Here is a 25623-nt window from a genome sequence, read left to right as displayed (position 1 = left end):
CAAAAACCCTCGCGAACTTGTTGAGCTTCTTTTTAAACTCAATGGACGCAGAGAAGCCCGGCTTCGTTCTAATTAATCGTTCTAATTACCGGCAGGCGACGTTGAATCTCCATTATTGCCGGATACTCAAAGAAACCTGTCAAATGTAAATTTAATCCCTCGAAACATTGCCTTTTATATACGAGAACAATGTATCGGATTATGGGTTTTTTGATTCAGTCTGAAATTACGAAAGACTAAGACTGTAACATCGACGATAGGTTTCATCAGTTTAAAAGTAAAAAAAAAAGGTGGGACTTGATCGAATCGATTACATCCTTGATTAAATTATTTTTATTTTTTTTTTTTTACCCTACGATATTATTATTTCGTTCCGCGACAAAATAACTTGAGTCAAAGTGTGATTGCTAGTTCGCAATTACAGGGGGACAAATGTAGGATAATTACACTGACGGTAATGATAACGAAATTTGGGGATAATTTGATTTCAATTCGATCGTGAGAGATTAATCGTGGAGAGTAAATGAGAACGAAGAAACGACTGGAAAACATGCTCAGTCATCGTCTCTCCGGTTATAAAAAACAATATCCACCCCAGAAACCGCGACCGTTTTTTATCCAACCGCCCCTTTAATACGTCTAGGGGAAATCTTACCCCTCGACATCTCTTCGCCCCTCCTTACTTACTATACGGACGCAGCTTTTTCTCCCCGTTGGTGAGCTTCTCGCACACAATCGCAACAACCTGGAAGACGAATCCGTGAGAGTAGATGTATCTTCGACCGGGTGGTCCAGGTTTTGGGCCAAGGGTCGTCACCGTTACGGGTAGAACTTCTCCGCTTCATCCCCTTCCGCCACTTTCTCCGTTGGGAGTCATAAAAAACTACCCGTCTAAATTTTCCTCTGATCGATTATTTCCCGCTTCTTCTTTTTTTTCTTCTTCTTCTTCTTCTTCTTCTTTTCATCCTCCCTTCAACTCGGTGCAAATTTTCACTCGCATCCGTAGATTCGCGAGCATTTTTGACGAATACAAAATTCGGGGTCAAAGTTCAGACCAGGGACGATGGCAGCTATCAACGACTGGTCAATGCTTAATAATCATAATATTTGAACGACCAAAGAACACGAATGTGGCAAGTGGCAGAAATTGTTACTACACTAGCTATTAAACTAATAAAAAATATAACTAATGAAACCCAGCCCAACTTTGTTTTCCGAAATTTCATCTCCTTCTCTCTTACTTTCTAGTCATGGGGTTCGTAAACTCATCCAAATTGGTGGGGAAAAATATCGATGTTTTGTCTACGATATTATCTTAATATCGATACTGATCTTTCGATGCTCATCCCTCGTTCAGACGTACCATTTATGACCCACCACAGAATGGTAAAAACTGTGAATTGTCAGAATATCAAACGATCAGCAATTGAGCTGCACTCGAAATTATACGATGAAATTTTTATCGCGAGGTTTTTACTAAAGCTTCGGGTGAAAGTTCAACAGTCTGTTTATTCAGACGGGATTCCCATTCAGTCGCACGATTGCTCAGAGCTATTACGTACGATAAATGTTCTTGATAAGTTAAAATCCTTGGGTCAGTCGAGTCGATAAGCGACTTTGTATTCATTGAGATAGGTACGAAGAATATTGATTACACCGAATCAAGTGACTCGTTTAAGCTCATTTATACGAGACGAGTTATTTACAGTCTTAACTTGGGTTAACGGTCGTTTACCTCGTTGCGATTACATTCGGACTCGAGGAGGTTGTTCATTGAGGCACGTGTGTGATTCTGGTGATCCATTTTATCAGAGCAATCGTGACTTTTTTACGCAAGTAATGTAGATAAACTATCCCCGGTTACAGATGACTGGGTTATCTGTTGAGGCAGGTCTTACGCCGTAAATATACTTCGTAGATAATGGATTACGTCCTGTAGTCGAGGTCGTAATCAGTCTTTGACTGTTTTGCCCAGTTATTGTTTTCGATAAGAGAAAAAACCTATCATAACACAAACGCTACTACATGTAGGAATCTATCTATCTTTTATTTATCCCAATTAGTTTACAAATTTTTTATTGTTTTTCAGATTATTATATGCTTCAACATCCGCATACAGTGTCGGTATTATCTCACTTTCTCGTGTCAGATTACAAAGGTCGTTTCTGTTTTCCGATTAGTAATGATAAAGTAACAAATTAAGTACGACTTCTGACCGACGCGTCTTAATTAATTCAAGCTATGAGTTCTACTTGTGATACTTATGAAACCAGAGATCTTGAAGCATTACACTTGTAGAATTGAAAAGGTTAGGTTATAGAATTTGAATATATATGTCAAGGTTTAACGATATGGTTAAATTGTAAAGTATAAATCATCATGATACCAGTTTTCGTGTCAACGACATCAGTCAGCCAATTCATTCAAGCTGACCTAATCACACAAATTCGGCTTTCGAGCCTATCATCACCCCTTCGCAGACGAATCCCTTTCGCTGGCTGCAGTCCTCGTTGCTCAATCCTCGGTTGCACCCTCGGACGGTGAGGCAGTTGTACGGGCCCGAAGGTTTCGTCGGTGCCCAAGGAATGTTGTACATCAAGGCGCCTGGCGGAGGGAGTTGCGAATTAATTAGTCAGGGATCGCGAATCCTCGGATTCGGTCATCGGGCACTTACCTTCGTCCGCCGTTACCCAAGGATTCTGCGGATCCAATCGCGACACTCCGACCCAGACGTAGGCGTTGAACGGCTTCATTCCGCCGATGACTCGAACCTTCTCGTAGCTGTCGATTATCGCCAGGCGAGCTCCTTCGCCTCTGCAAACTTGCACAGCTTCGTGCCAGGTCCGCGGTTCGTTGTGAACCTTGTAAGCGACGGTGTTGCCCATGCACATGGCGTAGCCTTGCGCGATGAACCTGGTTTGAACTGACACGCGCCTTTAATTTCATTCACTCCGGCAGACCTTTCGCAACTTTTTCGAAATCAACGGTATTCACTTACCGACTTGATCGACACGAGCCTCTGTCGAGATGAAAAGTCCCAGAATAGCGATGAAGCTCGCTACGTGGAGACACGGAGACATTGATGACGAACCCATTTTCAAAGTGACACGTGTCGTTGTTCGGTACTCACTGACTTTCTCGGTTGACGCTTCCCTTTTTATAATCCACGGAACTGGAGATAACCCCACTACTTCGCGCGACTGCCAGTTTCTGCGCGTTACCGCTTTCGGATTACCGTGATCTTTTAACCTCCGTGTTCAGGAAAGTCCCGCGATAAAGAGACGTTATTTAATTAGATACGAAATTACCGAAGTTCGTCGATGCTCAGTAGCAAGTTTGGGTACCATTAATGACTGATCTTTTACACTCTGCACTACCGTGAAAAATATATTCCTTGTCCGATTGTTCAAGGTCGTAACAGTGCCAGAAAGTAATGCGATTTTGGCGACGAAAGGTTTTATCATTTCACTCAACAATTTCTATAAATCTCGTGAAACACACGCAAGATAAAGTCAAAGATCCGGAAACTTGAAAGCTTAGGGGTCTAAGTCAGCTGATACGGCTTCTTGATTTCAACTCGAACGAAATGAAGAAAACAAGTCAGTTAATAACGCTTCGTTATTCCGTAAGGTCTTAATTGCTGCATAGTTATTTTCCTTACGCTTGACATTTGCTCTGGATAAAATTTAAATCATGTATTGATAAAATTTTCGACATCTTCTTCACAAACGCAATGATTTTTTGCCTTGACAACGAAGAAAGCAACGCACGGTTAGGTACTTATGCGAAGTGACCGCGTATTATCAGGTCATGCGATAACATTTACCGCTTGACCGTGTCATCGCTTTTCGTTGTAAACATACGCTTTGTCAGAGTATTACAAGGAAGAAAGTAAAAGTAGAAGGAAAAACTCGCGGCTCAAGTTACAATGTTATTATTGTGAGATTGTTTTCAGTACGATCAACTACGAATACTACTAGTCGTATTTTGAGGTAATCTACGATACAGGAAAAATAATTTAAACGGAAGTATGCGGAGTATGTGTTATTCGCTTGTAGGGTTCATTAATTTCTTTCGAACTCAAAATCGAAGAATGTAATGTGATGAATTTCTTTCTGCAGAATCGAATCGCGTGATATCGTGAAAATTCTTTCACTCACCACCAACAACGTGGTAGATGAAAGAAAATTAGAGGCGACCTTGAAGGTTTTCAGGGCTTTCAGTCAAGGTCGTTCGTCGTCTCCCCTTCGAACTTTTCACTCCGTCTCCCTTATTCGAGAAGGACTCAATTGTAAAGTTGAAATGAAACCTCACCGCTGTGATTTAGTTCGATATTACGCTGCACCGCCGCCTGTCTGAACCCTCTCAATCGAAACTTACGATTCTTAATCCCCCCGAGAGATTCGACACCGTTCCTAGAGGCAGCAGGCGTCCCTCGGTTTGGTCGTTCGATCCGAAAATATTCTCATTCTCGGCAATCCAGAAGTTGGTGAGGTTATCGTAACGATACGTTGGAAAGAAATTCACTCGTTCTCAATTTTCGAGATCACTTTTCTAAAACTTGGATTTCGAAATACGAGTGTGTCTTGCTTTGTTACGATTTGCCGAATTTCAAACAATTCAAAAGTTTTTCGGTCAAGATGAATCGTTACTGTAACGTTCGTAACTTCGACATGTCACCGAATCCCTGAATTTCGATTTTAGAACGTTTTCTGCTCTCATTCTCACCCCGGATTTCAATGCGAGTAAATTTCGCTCCTTTGCATCGTTCGATCAGGAATTTTCACTCCGTTGTATTTACCTGATCTCTAAAAAACAGATTTCAAACCGCGAAATCTCTCTCTCTTTCTTTCTCTCTCTCTCGCCGAACGTGAACACCATTCGCACATTTTCACGGGTTAAAAAGTTTCCACGCGCTTTGAATTCGTAGAAGGCACTCGAAGCCGGCTGTCGGAAACTCCATCGACATAATCGTCGTCATTAATCTTTCGAACGTCGTTGAAAATGCGATCGGCCCATTTCCATTCCCATCGTTCGGTCGGACAGGCGGATAGGAAATTTTCCGTTAATATCCGGTGGTAATAAACACGTCAGCGTATTTCCTGTCGGTCGGTTAAAAGTTGCGGAAATCGTTGAACGTCTTCTTTTACGAATCGCCCCTCGATTCCAACGTATGTTCATTGTCATAATTCGTGGGGTCTTTGCTTTTATTTTCAGATACGCGACTGGCTGACCGTCGAGGAAGACATGCTCCGTCAGCAAGCCGTCGTCGTCGGTGACGTCGACGAGATTCTACAGCTCCTCGAGAAGCAGAGGGTAAGTAGTAACGCTTTCCTCGAGTTGATAATTTTTTCTTTCATCCCTTCCTTCCTTTCTTCCTTCTTTACCCGCCGGTAAAACATCCTCGACGAAAATCTTCCTTACCGACCGAAGGATGGGATCCTGAGTTCGCCGATAATCTACCCGCCGCAAAAACAACTTTTCACCCCTTCCCAACCCTCGCGACTCTTCGCCGCCATCTATCGCAAGCTCGTCGAAGCTCTTCGACTTGTTACAGGCAAAAACACATCCGAGAGCTTTAATCGCGATTCGCTAGAGAGCTTTAAGCGATCGGGACCTTAAATTCGAGCCACGCCTATCACAGAGGGTGGTTCTTTCACTCGATCCTGTACCCCGTCGTATACCGACCCTTGAATTTGACCTTGGAGCGTTTAAAATCAGCCGATGGTTCGATTATGAGTTTGGAAAAATTGACAGTTTTGCAAGCAGCGCGATCGTCCCGTGATTTTTTCACCTCCTTTCCCAGTCCCTATTTTATTGCCCTCTTTCTTCGTCCCTCCAGCGCAATACAACCCTCGACATTGACCCCCTTTGGAAATTTCAGCGTCCAAGTCGAACTGTAAGTTTTGGAATAATTTCACCACCTACAGGTGGAATCATCAGGTAGTCAAAGGTGGTATTCAATGTCATTAGCGGTTAGTCAAAACAATGAGTTGTTACGGTGGCGCCTGTTATTGATTTCCGATTCGGAAGACGAGGCGTGCACGGGGCGCAGAGCTTGCACGGAGGAGACGGAGAGGAGGAGGAAAAAGAGAGAGAGAGAGAGAGAGAGAGAGGGAGATAAAGTAGCGAGCGAGAGGCTGAATAGAATCGTTTCCTGCTATTCGTATGCAGGTGTGCGTTTCGAATCAACTTTCAAATTCTGCCGCTGATCTAATCGATCTGTAATCGTTATACGTAACAAATTGGCAATAATTAATACATCTTTCTGTATGCAGTGGCGCTAACAGTGCGGATATTAATCGAATCAGTAGTAAATATTCCAACGAACGTATAAACCAAAAGTGGACGCAATTGTTTTGCTAATTTTTCTTTTTTTTCTTTTCTCGAACCGTCTTTATCGTAGCCTACTTCATTTTCTTTCACTCATTCATCTACGGTAGCTGCGATTCTCGTTTCTTGGCATACAAAATTACCGTCAAGGTTAATATTCTGGTATGAAATCGCGAAGTTCATCCGTGAATTCATGTTTTCGATTTTTTTCTTCTCTCATTCGTAAACGTTTCTTTTTGAAATAATTCCAACATGGAGGTAACTTATTTTTGTGCGTAACACACCGTGTTTTTTTTTAATCTCATTTCCGTCGCTCTTCGTTGGCATATTTTTTTTGCTTAAAATATCAAATGCGACGTAATAAAAGAAGAAATAAATTACACTCGAGTTTTCTTCTTCTTTATTCTTCTCTTGGTTTTTTGTTGTTCTTTTTTTATCTTTTTTTTTTTTCCTAATTTTATTCATTCCTCTCGGTGGTAGAAATTAACGCGTTCGCATGCTTCGGACTATTCGTCAATTTTCTTTTTTTTTTTTTTTTGAATGTAGATAAGCGATACACCTATTTCTATGTGATAAAATTCATGTTTGTCGGTATGGAAACTTAGTCTTGGATCACAACCTGTGCATTATACTTGTGCGTGTCTTGTTTGCGTATAGTTACCTTATAACCGTAGGCAGGAAACACTGGCAATATAATCTATACCTAATATACATGAAAACGACATTGAAAACGTACTTGCCTCTCGAAACGATCTCGTAACACGCGAACTAAATCATCATCATCATCATCATCATCATCATCATCATCATCAAGCCGTCCGTGCTGCCAAAGTTCACCAAGTGTTAATTATCAACCCCCCCTCCTCCTTCGTTTGGTATTTCCGAGCGAAGGGTTCTTAAATTTTATGCCCCTTAAAGCAGATCCCGTTCATTCTTTGCTTCGCCAAAAATTTGCCATTTTCACTCGACATTCATATTCAAGAATATTATTGCACGAGAGTCGAGAGGGCCGGAGGAAGGGAGGGAGGGTTGGAGGGAGGGAGGGAAGGGGGCGGATTTCGAGAGGATTGGTTAATGGTCGAGAAATCGGGTTAAGTGTACTCGGGAATGCCAAACCCTCCGAATCTAGAAGGCATTTGTAGAACAATAGGCCTGATGGAACCAGCCGCGAGATTCATGCCTACGTCGTATCGTCGTATCGTCCGATTTTAAGCCCGAAAGGCTCGATTAGGGGATGCAACGGGTCATTTATTTCTAACGGGAAAAAAATGTTGGGAATAAAAAAAAATTACGGAATTATTAATGGATAAGTGTAAGTAACGTTGGGTCAAGGTGAAGTAATCGAGTTAATACGACGTACTATCGATACGAAAAAGCAAACGAAGCAATAAGTGACCTGCAATTAGCGATTGTCAGTAAGCTAAAAATAATCGAATACGACTCGATTGAATCGGTGAAGATTAATCGTTTCATCGATTATTTCGTACTTTTTTTTTTCTTAAATCTTGCATATGAAACCAAAATTTCGTAAATTTCAGTATGTAGTTTTCATAGGGGAAAAGTTTTTTTTGATGATTTGTAATTTCAGGTGAAAATATTCTATTACCTATCACGTATTGTATCGAATAGACTACTCGGTAAGTAAGACAGTCACGATAATTGATATTCAATCGAGTTTGAAAAATAATCGATTTAATTGAAAAAAGGATTATTTTTCGTCATTACTACTTGCGATACAAGAGTTCGGGTATATTTTGGCGCATGATAATATTCTGCCTTTTTGCCAAAATGCAAAAATTGTTGCTACCGTTTATAATGAAATTTCAATAAATCATAGGCTAATTTTATTGCTACATACATGGATTGACGAGAAAGCAATTTTGAGGGAAATCGATACAGGTTTGCATAAAGTAAACTTACACTTTACACATGAAAATGTATTCATACGGTATGAAAAATTTATCGCGGGTAATTTTCGCGGAATTCGTTCACGAATACAATAACTCATTATTTGATTGAATTTTTAATGAAAAGGAAAAAAAAATATATATATGTATACTCGATAACGTAAACCGGTTCAGCTTACAAATCGCTCTGAAACTATTTCGATCAAAATTTACAGTCATCAATTATCATGTGTCCCGAGAGATAGAGAGTGGTTTTCTTTTAACAATAAAACTTACCACGATTCGTTAATCTAAAATTGATTCTAAACTTCTTGTTCTTAACTTTATCGTTTCGACGCTTTTCCAACTCGATTGTAAACCCGGTAGATTCTTAAACTTTTATCTTGCGAATAATCCCTTGTGTTTTAAAAGAAAGAAGGAAAGAAGAAAAAAAAAAAAAAAAATTCCTCCCAACTTTTCGGGTGATTCATTTCCAAAACCAAGGTTTTTCTACAAGCAACGTCAGCGCCGTTTTTTGGGGGGGGGTCGCATTAAGTCGACGACGAGTCTCGCTCAAAGTCGCTGTAGTTACAAGTAATTAAGTTTACCCTTTGTAACGGGTAGCAGGCTGAAAAGGAGAACTCTGACGTATGCTGCTGATGAAACACACGCCCTGGGCTAGAGACGGTAAAGTCGGGCTCAATTTTACCATTAAAATTACGCGCGGTCCGCCCGAGGTTACGATTTTTCACTTTATGTTTTTTCATTTTATTCTATTTTTGTTTTTTTTTTTTCACTTTTTTTCTTACCCTCGCCGCGATTCATCCGCGAATTTATCCGAGAAATAAACAACGGCGGCACATTAATTCAATGTGATAGAAAAAAAAATAAATAAAATAAAAATGAAACGAAAAAATGAAATATCACCAACATCGGAATCGAATCAACTGTAAATGAAAAATGACCGGGAAAACGTCGTGTTAATGATTATGATTACACTCGCCTGGCTGGCTGGAAAATCACGATATTGCAAATATATACTCGATGCTTATTCGCAGCAACTCGTTTTACCACGAAACGTGTCAATCAGCGCGAATGTTTGACGCAAACGTGAAGGATTGATGTAAGTACGTGTGCGGTGGACTCGGCAAATACATTTCAGAGATACGTAATTCACAGGATTGTTTGCCCGCAGTGCCGAGTATTAACGAAGGTTCAATTTTCCGCTCTTTGTTATACATTGTATACCTATACCTACATCCGCGCGATCATTCATAGCGAGACAATTTTTTTTTTTTTTTTTTTCTAAACACAATTATTTGCAAATCAAATTAATTCATTTCCCTCGCTTTTCTCATTCCGTATTTTTCCTTGATTTTTTATGTCACATTTTTAACAAAATCTGATGTTCTTTTTCCGATCAATTTACTCAAGTTCGTTCATATATCTGTGAAAAATTTTCATTCTTCATTCCCAGTTTCATCATTCGAACAAGGAAATGAAAAAAAAGTGTTCCAAATGTATAAAAATTGACTAGGCTTAAAAATCTGGACCAAATATCATGAAATTTCGTTGAACTTTGAGTCGTCAATGTACGGCCTCGTTTTTTTTTCTCCATTAAAAAATCGTTTGTTCATCCGACTTCCGGGGGTTGTTCGAACCCCTCGCTGTAATCGGTCCAACTTCCATCATCCCCCCACACACACATACGTAGTTTCAGCCACTCGCTCGGCACAGGGCAAGAATCCTCGTGTCTGAACACGCTTGCTCCGTAGAGTCCGTAGACGTAGAGTAAAGACGGGGTTGCGACTCTCCCAGCATCCCTTCTCTCCCCCCCCTATACTTCCCACGTCGGTTTCAACCCCCAAAAACCCCGTCGGCTCTCCTCGTATAACCGAGCCGATGTTTCACGCGGCGCCAAAATATCGCCCCTGCAGTATCTCGACGCGTCTCTCCGACGATCCACGTGCCGGGGTATCACTCGAGTCCTACTTGCGACTGTCGGTCGTTGAAACGAGCCGTTGCGGTTCGGTTTCCGCTCTCGTCTCCGTACTTCCGACTTCTCATTCTCATCCGCCGATTTTTCAACCCCCACCGGCGACTCCGTTTTCCAAAAGGGTATCAAGGTTACCCTCCTCGTCGGAGACGGGAACGCTACGCGTGGTCTCGAACCAAAATCGATAGCTGCTGCTGCAACCCTGAAACGGACGAACAAGTATTGACAATTTCTACTCGCTTGCTCCGCTTCCTTGCGTGATACGCCGGAAACTATAAACGCGACGCCTCGCTTTCTAACAACGACGTCGCGGCGCCACCGTAGCCGGATATTTATGTTTTTATTGTCAATTGTTGTTCGTACGTATATATTTTATTTATTTATTTCTTTATTTATTTTTTTTTCTTTACTACTATATCGGTGTGCAACGTAATCGCAGAAGCGTGTCGTAACCTCGCGAAAAGTTTTTAAAATTTAGACAAGGATCGATGATTGCCGTCGTCGAAAGACGAAAAAATAACATTTATAAATATAACGTCATTTACCTTAATTATCGTACAGCTCTCCTTATTACAGTATGATTCGTCGTCGGGTATAACAATACAGTTTCGTACACGCGTGACAAGTGTTATTTATTTTCGTCATGCAACATTTTATTGCTTTCGTTTCATACTTTTTATTTACGTCAGTGATTAACCAACGTTGGCGCACTGTTTGCATGTAGAATTTTCGTAACCGCTTGTAGCACGAAATTTTACCCCATAGGCGAAGAGATGAGCTGGTTTTAATTAATAATAACAACAACAACAATCATAATTGTAATCACAATAATAATAACAGCAATGAGTGATAACGAGACGAATACGAACAGGGATTACTAGTCGAGTGAGATATTGTAAGCGTAAAGTTTTGAACGTTGGCTGTTCTTTTTTCTTTTTTTCTCCTTTTCTTTTGATCTCTCTCTTCAATCTCTCGTCCGAAGGTTCGAGAACTGTTCGGTAATTGCAAAACTGTAGTGAAAAATTGAACGTTCTTAATGGATCCTGAAGATTCGTCGGCTGGCAGAGGAACCCTGCAGCTACGTTTCAACGTAAGTTACGTGCCTGTGAGATTATGTTAGAGGATAAGAGGTTGGCAAAAAAAACTGTTCAAGTTACAACGAACTTTGTCGCCTCCTAAGAGCGGAAGCAAAGAAATTTTTTTTTATCGTATCATTATTTCACGCAAGCGTATAATATCTGTGAATAGAAACGAGAGGCTGAAAGTTAAAACAATAAAAACACTCCGCCAACTTTTTTTGTTTTATCCACTTCGTCTATTATCCGCTCTACTATTTTTCGCCCCCAATCAGGTTGAATAAAACATTCGAAGGTGTAACGGTGCGAGTGGTTGGCAAACGGTATTTAATGCCGTATCTAATTTTTGTGGGTGAGTTTCGTTGTTGTTTCTAGTATCTGAGATATGAATAATGCAGAAGCATTTGTACTTCTCGTATATATAACACTCCACGCGTAAGGAAGAACGAAGATTAGCCGTTACGTTGCGCTATGATGAATTTTATCATCGATCGGCGGGGTATGTCGATGAAAAATATTTTAACCACGCTGCAGGGTAAAAAACTCGGCGAGGTGGGTGAAATTTAACTCACAATTTATTACCCTTTAAAAAGTATCGGCACGCGGGTTATACAAACCGCAGACGATTTGTTTCAATTATCCTTAATCAACTCCGCGCGTATTTTCATATACTAATCCTGAATTCAACCCCGGGGATGAATATAAATCTCAATCAAAATCTGTTCGTGTTTATTGGTCAGGTTTTTGTTCAATGATTCATCAGATTTACCGTCTATATTCGGAATTGTAAACAAGAATGGATACATTGTGATAGAGGTACTTTGTGAAATCGGTAACCGAATCAAATGTTTTGACGATTGGTTTTGGTGAAAACTGTACCCCTGGTACGCAAAGAAAATTGCAAATTTTTGATATTTATCGAAATAGTTTGGCAATTAATGATCTGATTAATAATAGCTTGGTTCGTTTGTAAACGAATTCCGTACAAATCACTCGCGACATGGATTTACAATCACCGGAATATATTTCGAAACAGAGCAATAAGTTGTTTCAACATTCATACTGTGTCGTATAATTTTACAAAAGTTATTTGTCTCGATCGATTGAAGAACTCGGTAAAAATTCAATCTTGGTTACTCTAATTTTCTTGATTGCCTCAACACTTTCGATACTGTAATCAGTATGATTGATTAATTTCCGATTATTAACTGTTTGTTTTTCTTTTGATTCGACTCTTCTTAGGCCAAAAAAAAAAAACAGTAACGAGAGAACAGAGAATTTTAAGCAGAGACTAACGGAGAAAGTAAAACAATATGACGATTAGCAATGGTTGTAGTTTTCAAATTTAGGATAAAGAAACACGAGTTAAAAAAACTTTCACTCGCCATCAGTTTGATACAATCGCGTTTCATTTCGTTTCGTTGAACGAATTCTTTGTAAAACATGCGCGAGAAGGTCTCTCGGACATTTCTAAAGCGGTCAAGTTCAGGTTCAGATTGCGGAAAAGTTGAATTGTGTAACTCCGGGCAACGGTGTCATCCGAGGGAAGCGAAACCGGTTACTTTTGCCGGCCGGAAATCCCTTTGAAACGTGTAATATACGGAGAGATTGGCAAAGGGAGAGAGAAGAAAAAAAAAAAACAAACAAACAGCAAAAAACGATGACTCGGAAAAGAGGAAAAGGAAAACGAAAGTAACGAAACGTGAAAGCTAATTCGACTTGGCCGAAGGATGCGAAGCTTGCGACGTTTCAAGTTCGGGGTCAAAAGTGCATTGCTCCTTTATCTTCATCCTCACCCTTATTTTCCTTCACTTTTTCTCGTCGCCGTTTTTCTCCTCCGCTTTTTGGCAAGGAACACCGGCGCTATCCTAATTTGTTATTTAAGCGAGTTTTCGACTTTTTAATAACGGCTCCGTGCCTACTGCTCCACTTTTTTCTCTCTCCACCCCTTTAAAACTCGTTGGGTATAAACGAGTGGCTTGAGAAATACGCCGTGAAAGTAGCTTACGGCACGTTTGTATATACATACAGACGTGTAATACCTATGTATAAAATTCCATCAACTTTTGAACAACGACAAAAATTGAACTCTCCTCAAGCCCTCGAGGAAAACAATTAATTCCAGTTTTTGTTTCCTCCACCCCGGTTAATTTTTTTTTTTTTTGAAGAAGAAGGAGAAGAAGAATTTTTGCCAATCACACGAATTACAAAAATGACATAATTCCTGCCAGATTTTTAACCCACTTTGAATTTTACAACCCAACTACGGATTCGGTCGTCTCGTGATCGATCGTTACGAATGGAAAAAGTTGAAAAATAAATGGTTGATGGGTAAAAAAAACTTCTTCAGAATATTCCTCCATTACCTACCAATAAAATTGGGAATGAGGAGGCGCGTTGTTCCGTGAAGTTGGAACATCGATCGGGGTATTCTTACAATCCAATTATAGGCGGCTGTCCGGCCGCTGAGTGATGTAAAAGGCAATTAAACGGCGAACAAAGGCGATTCCAAAGTGTCAGGTGTGATTATCGGCGTTTTACGTAGCAGAAGGGTCGGTGCGAAGAATTACCGCGGAAAATTAAGCACAAATTAATAAATAAACTAACGATGTTATCCTCGCTTATCGAGCAACGGGCTACGTGATTCAAACGACTGTTTGACGAGAGATTCTTGAAACTTTGTAATTCAAGCAGCCTCAAACTTGTCGTTGGCACCATTTTACAAAAAAGATTATCTTCGAGACTTGCGTCTGTACCGAAAATATTTTTCAGCTTGCTTCATCGGCGTGTGTGTGTATTTAGGTATATTGATTGATGAGAAACACGCGGTATACTTGACCTCAATTTTTGTTTTTGAAAGTGTGTTGCGATCCGTGCTTCTTTAGAATAAATAATAAAAAATCAGCAGTACAATATAATTGATTTGTTCAAATTAAACAATTTACCTCCACATCGAAATTAAATTATAAGCTTCGCTTCTGTCGAACGTCCCGCGATATTTTTTTTTTTCACTTGCGACGACTCAGTTTCAACTTTGAGCGATGTAGCTGAACGTTAATATTGCGTAAACTATGTTCGTGCGCTTTTCTATCAAAAGTATTGCTTCCGACAGCCGAACAGAGGCTTTGTAGTAAAAAAATTAGTCGCAAAGCGAGTAGCTTGTTCATTTCGTTAATGCTGTCGGAGAACGTACTTGCTGAACGTGAACAGCAAACGAAACTTTCAACTGTTAACAGGCAAAGAGTTGGAACAGATATCCTCCGATGTGTCGGGTCTCCGCACACATCGATGATCGCATAGGTTTGAATACCTGCGAGTAACAATTGTTCGGAATTGTAATTTCTTACACTGCAAACGAAACGAATTTCATCGAGGAGAGAGATCGCTGGCGCAAAAGCGAATTTAATATCTGGTATTAGCTTTGTTTTCCATCCATTTACCGACAACCGCTTCGTCGCTGTGCGTTGAGTTGAGAAGCGGCGCGTTTTATTTGTCACGACGCTTCATTCGGCTGATATTTGACCGACACATGTACGAACGATCATCATCCCAACCGGCATTGTTCGAAGATCGTCACTTCGCTCATCCAGCCGAAGTCTAAATGTTGCAGCTTAATATTAATCGTTTGGATGGAACGTTGGATGAGATGTCGGATGTGAAGGTAGAAAAGATTTTGCGACAATTCACATGGGTAGGAAAAAAAAGTGATTTCTTTGTGGATAACGTTTTTATTATTACCGCTCAACCCCGTAATGTACATGATAATTTAATGTATTTTTGAAATGTATTTTTTTTTTTTTATTTTTTTTTTTATTTAATATCAGAATTACCAAAGAAATTTTTTCTCCTCAACTTGAAATACGATTTAAAATTTATACCAACGTTTCATCGAAAATTCTTGCTAATACACATTTAATATTACTGGCTATCGTATTTTTCACAATTTTTCAACTCTCGCCGAGTTTCAAGTTTGAAAGGAACGCCGTCGACGATGCTTCCTTTTTTCAATCTGATTCCATATCCTTCACCGAGACTCGTGAGAATGCTTATCCGCATGATTTTTATTCGGCTTCGCTTCGGGATTTCAACACTTTGATTTCGCTCGCGGTGCACAATTTACCATTATTGAGATGTGAATTTGTAATTTTCGACAATCAGGGTAGCCAGTGGATCCTTCACTCGATTTAACTCTTTACAGTCGAGTTTTACCGAGAGATCGGCAACTCGCATATAATTTTCGTCGTCGTGGTACAAGGGGTATTTGTCAGGCTGCTTCCATCAGGTTTTGTTGTAACACACAAACCATAAAAGTTCGGCATATTACCTGCCTGTGGTTGGTCGTCGATTAATGCTGTACGATCGCGAGAAAGATTTTATTAAATGCTTGTTATCGACGTGGACGAAAAATCGCGTTCAGATAAAGACTCACCGGATGCAAGGCCCATCACTGCTTTGCCGTTTATCTTCAAAATATCCACGCGTAAAATCTCTCGTGCTGATTCACTGAGGACCCATGCATGCATTAATTTTTCTTTGCTGTCTATCCTCGCCAAGTGACCGCCCTCCGTTTTGCACAGTTGTTCAGCTTGTGGAAGGAGTTCGGTGTGAACCTTGAAGGCGGAGCCGATGTCGGGATAAGCCACGAAGCCCGGCGGAAGTGATAATTGCGCAACGGGAGGGGCGCTGGTCGTCGTAACGATTTGTTGTTGCGACGGCCCGAAAATCGTACCTGTGAAATCGAGGATTTTACACTTATGAAAACTTTGTTATTTGATTAAATTGACGCGAGTCTCTCACCGACGTTCGTAATGTTTGAGGATGGATTCGAAGCGATCAACTGACACAGCAGTTGCACCGGTAGAAAAGCAATCTGTGCCATTTTTACACTTGACGGCGATCGTTCTCGTCGTATTACTGACCAACGGAGACTTGCTCGCGCTATTTAAGGCCGAGTTTTTGATAGCTTCGTTGATCTTTTGACTCCCAAGATATGATTATGTTTCTATGTGCGCTGTTCTATTTACGTATTTACCTTGTTGCTCGTGGATAACCCAACGTCTTGTACTTTTCCTTCGTGCAAATACGCCAACACCGCGTCGATGCATTTGAAAAATTAGATACAGATTTATAGGTTCGATTGCAGGGTTTTGATTTTGGTTATTGACGTCGTTTCGATGCCCAGCTACGCAACATTCACACGGGTTTATAGATTCGTCGATTAAAAGTGTGGCTGCAGTCGCGCATCTCCCAATGAAGCAGCTTGATACATGCTTATCAAAATAAGCGTTCAGCTTGCTGGAAATTGATGAATGAAATTTATAAAGTATTGCGAGCAGGTTTTGTGTAAAAGGTATAAATCGAAATCCAATCGAAAAATCATTGGTTGATCACGCCCAACGTAAGTTTTTATAATATTTTCACCGATGCTTTCATATTTCAATGCTGAAGCTAACAAAGTTGTAACGTTTTTCAAGTTCTGAGATGATAACTCCTCTGAACTTTCGTTAATCGCGTTAAAAATACGGATTTATCAGAATTTTATTACGTTATTTACCAATACCGTCGTCCTTCATCCACTTTTCGTAACAGCAATTATATTTTCGTCCACATCAATCTCGTTGAAATGCAAAATATTTTTTCCAGAATTATTATTACATCAACGTCCGGACGTCGAAACCTGATTTCTCTCAACAAGTATCACGATTCTTATCTCATCGGTCCAGTTGAATTGATCCAGCAATTATATTTGTCGGTACTATATTCTCTCATTATTGCAAAATTAAATCCGTCCGTTCAGTTTTTTTTTTTTTTTTTTTTCACCATCACGTGGTCCAAAACACTTCTTGTGTGTGATTTTGGCGATCGGTGTAAATTTGATTTTATCATCTTGATAATCGATTTTCCACAACTCTGAGATTTCATTCGGTAATTTAGGTCGACAAAAATAAAAAAAAATAAAAATTTCACCTCACCGTCAAAATATTTCGCCTCTGGTATAAATTTTGAACAACGAACTCGCAAGAAAATTACAATGCAATTATCATTATCCATTGATCGATATTCTCCGAACGTTTATGATGATTGAGAGATATCTGCACGTATAATTTGCAGTTTGTTATTTGCATGAAAAGGTAGGTTTCACTTCGGAATATTGTGTGTGTGTTTTTTGTTGTTCTTCTTTTCATAATCCTGGACGCTTCTCGGATTAGAGAGACTTAGCATCGCCATTGTTTTCATAATCCCACCTCGCTTCCCTTCCAGCCCGACAGAGTCGCTCTTGAAAATCCCAAAATCCTCTTGGTGCTCAAGTTGCCATTTGCACTTGTCTCGTTTTCGCGCACCACGTGCGAAAATAACGAAAAATGGGCAGCTCTCACTCTCTCTCTCTCGCTTTCTCTCTCTCTCTCTATTAATATTCGTTCGTTTACTTGACGGAGCCGTTTTGCTTTCATTTTGCAAACGCTTCTATTTTTTAATCAAAATATTTTTAGACCATTTTCTTTACGGGACAATTTTTGTCTATCTTTTTTAGGACATCCAACTTCATGATAAAATCGGTCTAGAAATGTTCTGAGTGAAAAATAGAAGGTTCGAAATTTTTTTGGGAATTGTCGAACCGTTCGCACTGTTTTAGTTGGTCAAAAAAATTAAAATTTCTAGAAATTAGGCAAAATCCGGCCTATCATAGACCCGGACTTGAAACGTTTGGAAAAAAATACAGTTTTCGAGAAATTCTTGAGAATTTTCAATAAGTTCCCATTCAAAGTCACTCTCGATATTTATAAATAATTAACCAGCTGAATGATGAATCTGAGAAAATTCAGGGTACCGTTTCAGAGTTCGGACAATTGCAGAAAATTTTTTGAACACAGTAAAAAATATTTAAATAATCTATTACTCGTTTCCTTATTCAATATTGTTCGTATTTAAAACTTGCGTAAAATTGCTCGCTTGACAGTTGTTTTTTTTTTTTTTTTCATTCTTCACAGAATGTGCTGCGAGAATTGGAGCAGAAGAAACCACAATTGGACGAGCTGGTGCACACCGCTGAAAATCTTCGTGCGGACACCAATCGACAGCAGCTTCACGGCAAGGGTGAGTCTCGCTCTTTAATTTTTCGCTTTCTTTTCGCTCTACTTCGCTCGTTTTCTTTTTACCCCCCGCGTCGTTATTGCGGGCGCCTTTGCGCGAGGCGGAGACTAATTGGAATACGGTCGAAAAAAATTAATACGAATTGTGTTTCTTGCTGGAAGGTGTCGGTGAAAAAAGTCTGCCTTTATGATGCTCATGATGGTTGACAACAGGCTTGTGGCTGACAAGTTACGTTTTATAGCAGAGTACGGAAATAAAGCAGTTTCTGGTACTAGGACGTAAAAGCGTACGTTTTTTCTTTTTTTTTTTTTTGTACTGTCGCAGAAACGATTACTTTCGTTACTAGTGTTGCATAAAAAAATAGTTACTGCCGCAAGTTTTATGACGCGTAGGTTGATCGATTTTGCGTGTTAACGAAACTACGAAGATCGATCAACGAATCGGTCGGTACTTGTGATGTTGAACTAACGAGGAGAAAATTCCTTCACTTCAGATACGCGGACGGTATTTTTCCTCGCCATGAACCTCGGCACGTGAAACTTCAACTTCGTCTTTACTCTTTTTTCGTTCCCTCTTACTCGTCGATTGGGATTTTTTTACATGAGAAGCAGTCGCTGCTCGGGGGTGTGTTACAACTATTGATCGACGATCCGAACTCGTTACGTTCGATTTTTGCGACAAGATCCGAGATCTCTGTATTTGAAACAGCGTTATCGGCGAATTGGTTTACCCGACAAAGAAAAGAGAAAATATCAGATCTTTGCCAAACTTCAATAATATCTTGGGATCGGATCGGATATACGGGTTTTATTTTTCACTTGGCAATCGTTGTAATCATTGTTTGTTTACTGCGTCAAAAGTACATAAATCCTACGGTATATTTAAAATTTTCGCGATCAGGGTCAGCCTGGTTGTCGGTCACGTTGACTTGACACTGTTCGTCGCAGGGTCCTTTTCAGGAATTGGGAGCTCGCAGGCGTAATACGCAATGTCTTCCAGGCAATTGATAGATGCTAGCGACCCGACGCCAAGTGCTATCTGAACACATCCACGAGTCGTGTTAGGTTCACCAGGCATCCATCCTATGTTTCTTACGGTCGATCCTATGAAACGGAAGAAACGATCGCTTATCTGATGTAAACTTCGCGGACTTTACGATTTTTAACAATCAGAACTTACCGTCACGAATACTGATCCACTCGCCGGATTTGTAATAAATGCCCACGTGTACTACGAAAACACTGATCTCGATCAGTTTCGCGTAGATTTTTTGGTTATCGGCCACTGCCAAACTAGCACCCTCTCTCTCGCACAGTCTTTTGGCCTCCATCCAGGTTACTCCCTTATCGTAGACCTTGTAAGCCACGCTTGAGTTGAGAATCGGGGCGTAGCCGTCCGGAAGAGATGCGATTGCCTTTTTTTTTGGGATTGACGGAGACGCGATTGCCTTTTTTTTTGGGATTGACGGAGACGCGATTAACTGACACACTTGTTTCAGCGACATCGATGGAGAGAGAGAGAACGTTCCCTCTTGTCCGCTTATCGGCTTTTCGCATACGAAACCCAGTCGAGCCGCGCAGTCTTCGTTGCCCAATCCTAGGTTGCACCCTTGGATCGTGCTGCAGTTTTGAGTGCCGTTGGGTTGCGTTGGTGCCCACGGAACGTTGGGTACCGGCGCACCTGGGAACAGACACGATGTGATCGACGTTCGCGGAGTCTCAGGCTTGTGCTCATCGCGCTTGAAATTAAAGGATAGTCGTTGTATCGTTAGAAACTCACCGTTGTGCGCCTTGGTCCACGCGTCCGAAGGGCCTGATCTTCTTATGCCGACCCACAAGTAGCAGACGAATGGTTTTATGTCGCCTACGAAGCGAACTTTGTCATAGGTGTCGATTATAGCCAGACGAGCTCCGTCCTCGATGCACTTTTGCTCAGCTTCCTCCCAAGTTCTCTCCTCGGTGAAAACCTTGTAAGAAACTGTATTGTCTCTGTACGGGGTGTAGGATCTCGGCGCCTGATTGACTGAAAGTAACGTTCGTTCAATTTCGTTCAATGCCTTCTCTCGGCAATACGGGATCTTTTATCACCTATGAGCTGGAGGTCCGTTTCCGCTGAGCTCAAAACTCCAAAAACTGTCAAGACGCACGCAAGCTGCAGAAACAGCGACTGGAACTGTCCGATCATTTTCACACTGATGTCAGTCTTCGTCAAAACTAAACGTATCAATTGCGGCGTGTAGCTTCTGCGGACTTTATTTATACCCGTGATACGAACCCTCAAACTCCCTCCTTCCTCCATAATTCCGCGAAATTTTGCTGAAGATACGACATTAATCAAAGCTTTGTATAAATATGCATTCGCGTCGTTAATTTCAATGTTACATTTTATCTAATCCGTTTTAACGGCCTCCTCTAAAGATATTCTGCTTTCAATATTGCATGGATACATAATCTTCGGTCTTGAAAGACGATAACGTTTCGTATTTTGCAACCGTATATAATCATTATTGACACAAGAAAAATAAAATTACAAAGCAGGAAAAAATTGATTGCGCTCAGTGGATTTGAATGCCTGATCAGCCGGTAAATTAATTTCATATCGGATGGTCGCTTTCTGTGAAATATTTCGTTCTACCCGGCTGTTCCTTTCGCATATAAAAATGGACATGTAAGGATTTTATGGTTATACGCAGAATAAAACAACGTGTTGTACTTTTTCCTCGTGCAAATACGCCAACACCGCGTCGATGCATTTGAAAAATTAGATACAGATTTATAGGTTCGATTGCAGGGTTTTGATTTTGGTTATTGACGTCGTTTCGATGCCCAGCTACGCAACATTCACTCGGGTTTATAGATTCGTCGATTAAAAGTGTGGCTGCAGTCGCGCATCTCCAAATGAAGCAGCTTGATACATGCTTATCAAAATAAGCGTTCAGCTTGCTGGAAATTGATGAATGAAATTTATAAAGTATTGCGAGTAGGTTTTGTGTAAAAAGGTATAAATCGAAATCTAATCGAAAAATCATTGGCTGATCAGGCCGAACGTAAATATTTATAATATTTTCACTGATGCCTTCATATTTCAGTACTGGAGCTAAACAAAAATATGACGTTTTTCAAGTTTTGAGATGATAAAGTCGCGTCGAAGATGCGCACTTTCGAGACTTTTACGTAACGTACACATATCGTACCCTTTGACCCACTCTAGATAACAGCGATTATATAAAAATATAATGCGGGTAAAACCCCACATTATACTCGCAATATCATGCGAAAAGTTTTTCCAGAAGATTGTAGTAAATTGTGTGCAAATAAAATGTAAATTCGTCACACGGAGAGAAGAAATTTCATTCAATCACAAATAGTAAAAGTATTCTACGAGAAGCTATGTAAGTTTGTCAGTATTTAAAACGGTCGTTGCTACAAATTCTATAACGCGTAGGTATAGGTATGCGGTGATCGGTACTTATAACATTGACCTAATAGGGAGAAAATTCCTTTACGTCAGATACGCGGACGGTATTTTTCCTCGCCATGAACCTCGACACGTGAAACTTCAACTTCGTCTTCACTCTTTTTTCGTTCCCTCTTACTCGTCGATTGGGATTTTTTTACATGAGAAGCAGTCGCTGCTCGGGGGTGTGTTACAACTATTGATCGACGATCCGAACTCGTTACGTTCGATTTTTGCGACAAGATCCGAGATCTCTGTATTTGAAACAGCGTTATCGGCGAATTGGTTTACTCGACAAAGAAAAGAGAAAATATCAGATCTTTGCCAAACTTCAATAATATCTTGGGATCGGATCGGATATACGGGTTTTATTTTTCACTTGGCAATCGTTGTAATCATTGTTTGTTTACTGCGTCAAAAGTACATAAATCCTACGGTATATTTAAAATTTTCGCGATCAGGGTCAGCCTGGTTGTCGGTCACGTTGGCTTGACACCGTTCGTCGCAGGGTCCTTTTCAGGAATTGGGAGCTCGCAGGCGTAATGCGTAGTCGTTACCCGGCAATCGGTAGTTCCTAGTGACCTGTCGACAAATCCTATCCAAACACATCCATGAGTGTTGTCAGGTTGACCAGAGAACCATGGTATGTTGCTTACGGTCGATTCTATGAAACGGAAGAAACGATCGCTTATCTGACGTAAACTTCGCGGACTTTACGATTTTTAACAATCAGAACTTATCGTCACGAATACTGATCCATTCGTCGAATTTGTAATAAATGCTCACGTGTATTGTGTAAGAATTGTTCGCCATCAGGTACTCGTACATTTCTTGGTTATCGGCCACTGTCAAACTAGCACCCTCCCTCTCGCACGGTGCTTTCGCCTCCATCCAGGTTACTCCCTTCTTGTTCTAGAGCTTGTAAGCCACGCTTGAGTCGAGAATCGGGGTGTAGCCGTCCGGAAGAGATGCGAATGCCTTTTCTCTTTGGATCGAAGCCGAGATCCTCGTGTTATCACCTGGACGCGGAGTTTGTTGTAGTTTTTTTATCCCTGCACTTTCAAGCATTGCGATGTTCTCTCTCACCTGGAGAAAGCGTCAAGCCGCTAAGCACGGGTAAAAAAATCCCAGTATGGTCAAGAGGCACGCAAGCTCCAGGAGCAGCGATTCGAACCGTCCAATCATTTTTAAGCCCATATCTGTCAGCACCGAAACAGATCGTGTCGACAGTTGCGTAAAGTTTCCGCTCACTTCTTTTATGTATTTCAATACGTCGGATATAATGTATAATATATAATAATATAAATATAATAATTCCCTCGGCTATTTGCCCGCCTGCGATTCGCTTTTGCGTTAATGTCTTTGCGTATCGTTATCATTTCTTGAATTATGCCGATGCTGACATTACGTAACTTTTAATGGAAATACCAAAATCGCGTGTGAAGTTATTTTTTTTTTTTTTTTCTTTAGTTGGAATTATCTCCTGACAAAAATAATTATTGACGAAACAACGCGAACAGTTGGTAGAAATTTTTATATTCATTTATTCAACGACAATTTCTTTTTCGTCTTACAGGTTTTAATTTTGTATTCTTTTTTATTCTTCTCGTAATATTTCGTCGACAATCTTGAGTTTGTAGGACACGAGTGACGTATTTTGACAACGAACATAATTGGCAAGACGACAAGGAAAATAAAGCTGCTTTGGGGAAAAAGATTGAACAAACAGTCGCGCGATATATTTTTTCCGTGTTGCTTCTCAAAAACAAATGATAACAGAGGTTGATAGCTTCACTTTTGACCCATTCTACGTAACAACGATTATATTTTTGTTGAATCATTTTCGCGGCTATGTAGAAATTTTCATCGCTCATATAATTGTAATTATCGCAAGTCTGTGGAATTTGTGCGAGCCAAAAACGAATATTACAAATACGCGTGGCGTAAAAATGCATTCGTAGTAGTCACGATACTCTGTGTAACGAAAGTGTGGTTTACAAGTCCTTTTTTTCTTTTTTTTCTTTGCTTCTGGCGGAGTGCAAAAAAGAGTAGATGTTGAACGTGCACTTTGAATACTTTACTAAATGTCAAATTTTTATTTCTCCAACGTAGCTAACGAAAGAAAATACAGTTTCGTTGGATAAATTTTACTTTTGTAGAAATCAGAACGATATTTCAGATTTTAAGAAAAATTACCCATTTCTTGAAACGTTTATCGTAAATAACAACTCGACAAACTTTAGTTTCGCATTTAAAACACGTTTGTTGAAAAATAATAATTAATTATCAATAAACTACAAATGTGAAAGAAGTGATGAACGAAATTCGAATCATCAATATTCTTCGTACTTCTATGTTCGTGTGGGATTTTCCCCTCATTCAAATCTAAAACCTACGTAATTTTCATCGCGTCTTGGTGAAGAAAATTCTTCTTGTTTTTCCAAATACGCATCCACGTCAGCTATCACCCAAAAACTTGAAGACTTGTTTATCAACGTAAAAGAAAAGAAAAACGGTTCTCCCTATTATTCGATCTACAGAGTCAAAATTTGTTCGTTTAAATATAAGCTCAAACAAAAAAAAAAAAAAAAAGAGAAAAAGAAAACTGTAGTAAATATAAAAAAAATAGCAGAAAATTTTTCTGAACGTAATCAAAAATCGGTCGGACGTTGTTCGGGTTCGCACGAAATTCCCTGTGTAACATACATGTAAACGTCGGAGGGATTAAATTTGACAAGTTTTGAAGGGGCGGCGGAGAGGGGGGCAGATTCGTTATTACCCAGCCATCCAGCAACCTGAGTTAAGGAAGCAAGGTAAGGTGTCTCCGCGCATTTCTACAGGGTTGAGGTATTTCAGAAATTTCATTACCGGGAACCAGAGATCCTCGCCCCCTTCCCCCCCTCCCTCTCATCATCCCTCCATATTTTATCAACGCCACGCAGAATCCGGCTCCGTAAATGATATCCGGCTGCAGTCGGTTTACACGGGATTTCTATATTCCTATCTATCCTATTATATATATATATATATATATCCGTCTGATTGTGAATTCCGTCGTGGATGCAAACGGCGAACTATCGATGATATTCTCTCTCTCTCTCTCTCTCCCTCGTATTCATCATTTTTACTCCTTCCAACATGCCAGCACGAACATTTACAGCCTTGTGCGAATTTGGCGTGAAATTTGCGAAACGCGTTTGAAAACTTTCAGACCAACCGCGCTTGCTTGTCGTTTACGATTTCTTGACGGAATTGATCTCGTCACACTTTTATTTATACGTTCGCCATGTTTCAATTCCAAGGAGGAATTTGTTCGTCTGCTCTTGAAGCAGTTTTATGCAATTTTGCGTAACGCGCATACCTCGCGATCCTAGCCTTAAACCCTTTGGCGTTACTACGTCTCTCTTTCTCTCTCCTCTCCTCTCCTCTGCTCTCCCTCTCTCTTCCTCTCGCTCTACTCTTGATACACGTTACGCCATGTCCGTGATATGCCTGCCCTAATTACTCGACCCCGCTGTAACGCCCAACTTGCACGAATATTTTATGCAACACAATTCTCTGATCCCGAGGGAGTTTCTCGTTTGTCTGAAACGACCGTTTCGCAAATGTTAGCGTGGCGTTTGCTTGACGTCGGGTCTTAAATTAACTGGTGTAAAAAATGTTTATGAAATTATTTGCAGCCATCTTTACCGATGGTTTGATTTTTATCACAGATTTCTAACAGATGCGCGGAGATCGATTTTTTGTACGAAAGTTTGGTACGTGCTAACTGATTTTTGGGCTG

At 40.3% G+C, this 25623-nt stretch overlaps 3 protein-coding genes and 1 long non-coding RNA gene across 13 annotated transcripts in view; 1 reads left to right on the top strand and 3 right to left on the bottom strand.

The window, feature by feature from the left end:
- The window catches only part of LOC124309536 (dystrophin, isoforms A/C/F/G/H-like), a 306902-nt gene that overhangs the window by 84622 nt on the left and 196657 nt on the right, over positions 1–25623 (top strand). For all 10 annotated transcript variants that reach the window (XM_046773231.1, XM_046773233.1, XM_046773232.1 and 7 more), the window contains 2 exons: positions 5218–5316; positions 18281–18386. In XM_046773231.1, coding sequence (XP_046629187.1) covers positions 5218–5316; positions 18281–18386 — 205 coding nt within the window. The remainder of the gene's footprint in view (positions 1–5217; positions 5317–18280; positions 18387–25623) is intronic.
- On the bottom strand, positions 2026–3119 carry LOC124309556 (CD209 antigen-like protein E). Its single transcript, XM_046773271.1, has 3 exons — positions 2999–3119; positions 2675–2923; positions 2026–2604 (listed from the first exon to the last, which is right to left on the bottom strand). Exons 1-3 carry the CDS (start codon positions 3093–3095, stop codon positions 2438–2440), a joined length of 513 nt encoding a protein of 170 aa, XP_046629227.1. The 5' UTR covers positions 3096–3119; the 3' UTR covers positions 2026–2437.
- Positions 19739–21071, bottom strand: LOC124309562 (uncharacterized). Its single transcript, XR_006909252.1, has 2 exons — positions 20163–21071; positions 19739–20063 (listed from the first exon to the last, which is right to left on the bottom strand). It is a non-coding gene; the product is annotated as an uncharacterized LOC124309562 (long non-coding RNA).
- LOC124309557 (uncharacterized) lies at positions 22178–22756 on the bottom strand. Its single transcript, XM_046773272.1, has 2 exons — positions 22580–22756; positions 22178–22503 (listed from the first exon to the last, which is right to left on the bottom strand). The coding sequence occupies exons 1-2, from the start codon at positions 22728–22730 to the stop codon at positions 22319–22321; spliced, it is 336 nt and encodes a 111-aa protein (XP_046629228.1). The 5' UTR covers positions 22731–22756; the 3' UTR covers positions 22178–22318.

Source organism: Neodiprion virginianus, chromosome 7 (assembly GCF_021901495.1).
Source record: "Neodiprion virginianus isolate iyNeoVirg1 chromosome 7, iyNeoVirg1.1, whole genome shotgun sequence".
In the NCBI taxonomy this organism is placed as follows: Eukaryota; Metazoa; Arthropoda; class Insecta; order Hymenoptera; family Diprionidae; genus Neodiprion; species Neodiprion virginianus.
The sequence above is the reverse complement of the archived record's forward strand: the minus strand, read 5'-3'. Positions and strand labels throughout refer to the sequence as shown.